Source organism: Mandrillus leucophaeus, unplaced genomic scaffold (assembly GCF_000951045.1).
Source record: "Mandrillus leucophaeus isolate KB7577 unplaced genomic scaffold, Mleu.le_1.0 Scaffold144, whole genome shotgun sequence".
Taxonomy (NCBI): Eukaryota; Metazoa; Chordata; class Mammalia; order Primates; family Cercopithecidae; genus Mandrillus; species Mandrillus leucophaeus.
In genome coordinates this window covers 2843706-2848248 of record NW_012101410.1, presented here as the reverse complement: position 1 = coordinate 2848248, position 4543 = coordinate 2843706, and the positions used below count along the sequence as shown (strand labels likewise).

General features: G+C 50.6%; 1 protein-coding gene across 1 annotated transcript in view; it reads left to right on the top strand.

Moving 5' to 3' along the window:
- Positions 1-1329: 1329 nt before the first annotated feature.
- Positions 1330-4543, top strand: part of KCNK10 (potassium channel, two pore domain subfamily K, member 10) — a 150702-nt gene continuing 147488 nt past the window's right edge. The window contains exon 1 of the mRNA XM_011974285.1: positions 1330-1833. Coding sequence (XP_011829675.1) covers positions 1794-1833 — 40 coding nt within the window. The 5' untranslated portion in view covers positions 1330-1793. The remainder of the gene's footprint in view (positions 1834-4543) is intronic.

Genomic DNA, 4543 nt, shown 5'->3' with positions numbered 1-4543 from the left:
GCGATCTCGACTCACTCAAGCTCCGCCTCCCGGGTTTACGCCATTCTCCTGCCTCAGCCTCCCAAGTAGCTGGGACCACAGGCGCCCGCCACCACACCTGGCTAGTTTTTTGTATTTTTAGTAGAGACAGGGTTTCACCGTGTTAGCCAGGATGGTCTCGACCTCCTGACCTCGTGATCCACCCGCCTCGGCCTCCCAAAGTGCTGGGATTACAGGCTTGAGCCACCGCGCCCGGCCTCTAGCTCCATCTCTTTAAAAAATTACCCGGGATTATGGTTTGGTGGTAATCCAGAGAGATAAAAACACTTTAAGACTTGTTGTATAAGAAGCACGATTGTAGCTCTGTATATTTTTGTTAAGATGTTTGGCACAATGCTTTATAGGAGCATAAAAATATTGTCCTAAGGGTTAAGATTTTAAATAGATAACTTATAGGGAAAGAGGACACAGTTCCTGGTTATGAATCATATCCATCAGCCTGACACTTTAATTACAACTTCTTTGGAGTTTATAGTATATTATCCTCATTAATCCCCAATTAGAGGTTTGAGTCATCCAAATAAATCTGCAGGACTTACACATACAGAGTTCGTTATCGAGCGGCCTAGCTTCATGCTTCCAGGTGTATGACACATGACACCTTCTGTCCTTTCACTTGTGATGTGTCTCTAGTTTTCCCAAGCCAAAAGCAGAGCCCAGGATTAGAGCAACATATATTTAAGGGTGTGTTTTTGCAGATGTCGGCTGGGACTAGAAAACAAATGTAGGCATGCTTAAACGCTGAGACCAATGTGGAAACTTCACGAGGTGGGGCTAGGGGGAAGAAAATTTCTGGTGGGGCACGTTCAAGTTAACGTGAGTGTATAACGCTATCAGTTTTACTACCACTGAGTGGGTATATGAAGGGGATGTTTGCGTGCGTGTGTGTGTGTGTGTGTGTGTGTGTGTGTGTGGTGGAGGGTGTGTGTGTGGCGGGGGGTATTTTCACAAAATGACATGGAAACCTGACTGCAGTTCTTTTGGGAAGAGGACTTGGAGGTGTCTTGGGGTGGGGAAAAGATGGAAGGCTGAGATTTCTTCTGGACTTCAGGGAAGAGGGATGAAATCAAAGGGAAACAATCCAAGGCAGATTAATGAATTTAGTCTAATATTCGTGAATTCAAAGTAGATTCTAATCAGACCGTCTCCTCCCTCTTCTGTTTGCAGAACTGGCACTAAACAGGATTCCCCAAGCTGCTTCATCACTCCCTGCCGTTCGCTGTCCCAGGAAATTCTCGTGCCTCGCCCCGGAATCCGTGTTCGACTCTTCTCTGACTGAGCTGATCATTGCCAGCCACCCCGAGACTCCCCACGCGACAGGCAGCGTCTCCTCCGGTCTCACAGACACCCCGGGCTGGAGCGTGGGGAGGGGGTAAGGGAGCCAGCCAACTCGGAGAAACTTCGTCGCCAGAGATGACTGGGGTTTTCGGGCTTTCCCAGCCTTCCCATGCTGGACCACACGGCATTCATTAAAGTGGTGCAGCAACTATTGCTGCGCTTTGGCCAGACAGGTTTTGAGCTGCAGAGACCCGTGCGCCCGACAACAGCGCTTTGCCACCCAGTGCACTGAGGGCCGGGTCTTCTGCTGGGGGACGACGAGCGCGGGGAGACTTTGCGCCACGATGTTTTGTTTTCCTGCCGCAGGAAAGCTAGGCAGTCTGTTTCCACCGGACTTAAGCCGCCTGAAGCAATAGCCATGGAAGTTGCAGCGGCACAGAGGGAGACCGAGCCGCTTGGCGCGGCATCTTTTTTGGATGTTTTTTCTCTACACAGACGACTTCTTTCCTTCCTTGGGTAAGTGAAGGCCAGCCTGTAAATAACCAAAGGGTAGAACCGAAGGGGATGAAAAGGGATTGCAGTAGCCCAAAGGGCTAAGTTTTCTTGGGAGGAGGTCTCCCTCCATCCCCACTCCATACAGTCCATTCCAAATACGCAGTAGAGAAGGAGTTGTGTTTGATTTCAGGCACGTTGTGGGAAACGGTACTGGGATTTATTTACCTAATTTTGGTGGATTTTTCTGGGGGGAGTCACAAACTTGTTTTTGTCTACATTCTGAGAAGGAGAATGAAAGTGGAGGTGAGAGAAAGCTCCAGAGGTTGGAAGTGGGGAAATGAAAGGAGGGGGCGGTATCCAGTGATTAAGCAGAGAGATCATCCTAAGGGCCAACGACTAGTGCACGTCTTCAAGGCAGACCAGGAGCACTAGACACTGATCCTGCTCCCTACCCTAACAGAGTCTACCCCAACCTCCCCATCCCCAGCCCTCCCCTCATAACCATCCTGCTGTTGCCATTCTGGGGAAGATCATTATTACCGAGGGCCCCAAATAACTTTTAATGAGGACCTGCAACCTGTCTTGTACCCAAGTGATGCTCAATAAACGTTTGTTGATTGGCTGAATGATGTTGCATTCTAAGGGTGCATTTCCTGCCACAGAAATTTGCCTTGAACACTGAACTAAATCCTGGAAGCAGACCCCAGAACACAACGATAGCTCAATTCATTTTGCAAAGGAAGAGGGCCTGGAGGCTTAGAAAATATCATATTTAGACCTTCATTACCCAAACGAAACCATCAGACAGGTTCAGGGTCAGATTCATGGGTCTGGGGACTGGATGAACTCACAAGGTTCTGGCATGGAGAGCATGGACCTTTGTGTCCTACAAACTTGGGTTTGAATCCCCATATCGTGACCTTGGGAGTCTGTCTTTATCTCTCTGAGCCTTGATCTTCTCATCTGTAAAAGGAGGCCAGTTATAGCTTCTGCAAAATGATGTAACAAAGATGAATGGAGAGGGAATATGAGATGGTGAGGGGGAATTCAGTAAATGTCAATCATGCCTCCCCATGTTCTGATGACTCAGGAGAGGGTATCTTTCTCCGCTGATACCCCTCTCTGGCTCTGATGCAGGCAAAAACACTGTATTGCAGTGACTGTGCGAGAGTCCAGCTGCCCGTGAACAGTTAAAGAGAAGAGTGCAGAGTGAGGTTCGAAAGCCTTTCTTAGAAGCAGCTCCCTCTGGACTTGAGAACAGAATTTACATACACACTGGTGTCTCCGGGCAGGACTGGGAGAAACAGAGATTCCTTGTTTGTTTGATTTCTATGTCTTAGCCATCCTCCCAGTCCTAGTAGAGAGAGGCAAAGTGTGGTTACAGAGTCCAGGGAAGATGCTTCTGAAGCACCCGGGGAACCTGCCTAAAGGGCTGAAGAGTCAGAGTAGCACCATCAGATTGGTACCGGTTTTGCCTGAATGGGGTTTGCAGAGAATTCAGGGCTCCAGCCTGAGTGACAAAGCACTCACCTTTCCTACAGACCACAGCAGACCTCTGTAGGTCTTGTTCTTGGACCCAGAAACCTTGATGTGATAGTGAGGGATGGATGGTGAGAAAGATGCTGCTGACAGAGGGCTCCCCAAAAGCCTCAAGGTGCCCTAGAGTGGCATGCAACTCAGAGATCAGCTGCTAGTGTGGGATTTTAGAACCCCAGCTGGCAGGCATGGGAATGAGCTGGGCAATTTCTATGAGTAAGTAAAGGCAACAACAATCTAACAGGACCTTATGGCACTAAATAGTAAGCCCCATGAAAGCAAGATCTCTATCTTATTCTCTGCCATATGGCCAGCACATAGCACAGTGATGGCACTTGGAAGGAGTTCAATATATATGTTGAATGAACAACAAATTTTAGTAAGCTTATCTAGAAGCCAGAGTAGGGGTTTAAACTACTTCCTGTTCAACACTGCAGCATGCAATTCATGTCTTCATTTAGCAAGTATTTCTTGAGCATCTACTACGTGTAAGGCTCCGTTGCGAGGCATCCGAAGCAATCTGTCAGCATCATTCATGTTGATACTCAGAGTGACCCATTCAAGAGCACCTCAGCACCACCTGGCTTTTCTGGAGACTGAGGCCCCACCACAAACGCCTGTGGGCTTTCAAGCAGGGGCAGTGAGAGGGTATTAGATAAGTGCTCCAGGTTTAGCCCCTTTCCGGGAACAGATCTGGGTCCCTTCGCATCTTCCCGGCTGGGTCCCAGGCTCCCGGGGCCGCCGCTTCCACGAGCTGCCAGGTCTTGGCAACTCCGCTTTCCTCGGGGGCCGCCGTACCTCTCTCCAGCCCCCTTTCCAGCCAACGACCAGCGGCCCCAGTCCGGCTGTAGGTAACTGGCAAAAGGATCAAGCCGCGCCTGAGGAGCGAGCTTCCCCGGGCGGGGAGGGCGCAGCAGACGCGGAGCGGTCCCAGAACAAAAGGCTCATGGCTGGCACGGGCATCCTCGGAGTGCGGCAGGGACGTGGGTTCGGGACTCAGGCGAGAGAGCCAGGGGCGGGAGGAAAAAAATGAAGTGAGAAAAGAGAAGGGAGACCCCAGGGTGGGAGCGGTGAGAAGAGGTGACCCAGAGGCTGAGGTCTGCGGCGGGGCCGCAGCCTCCCTTCCTCCGCCTCCTGCAGCGCCTTCCAGGCAACCAAGCGTGTCTCCGGCTGCAACTCCAGCAAGCGCGCCGCG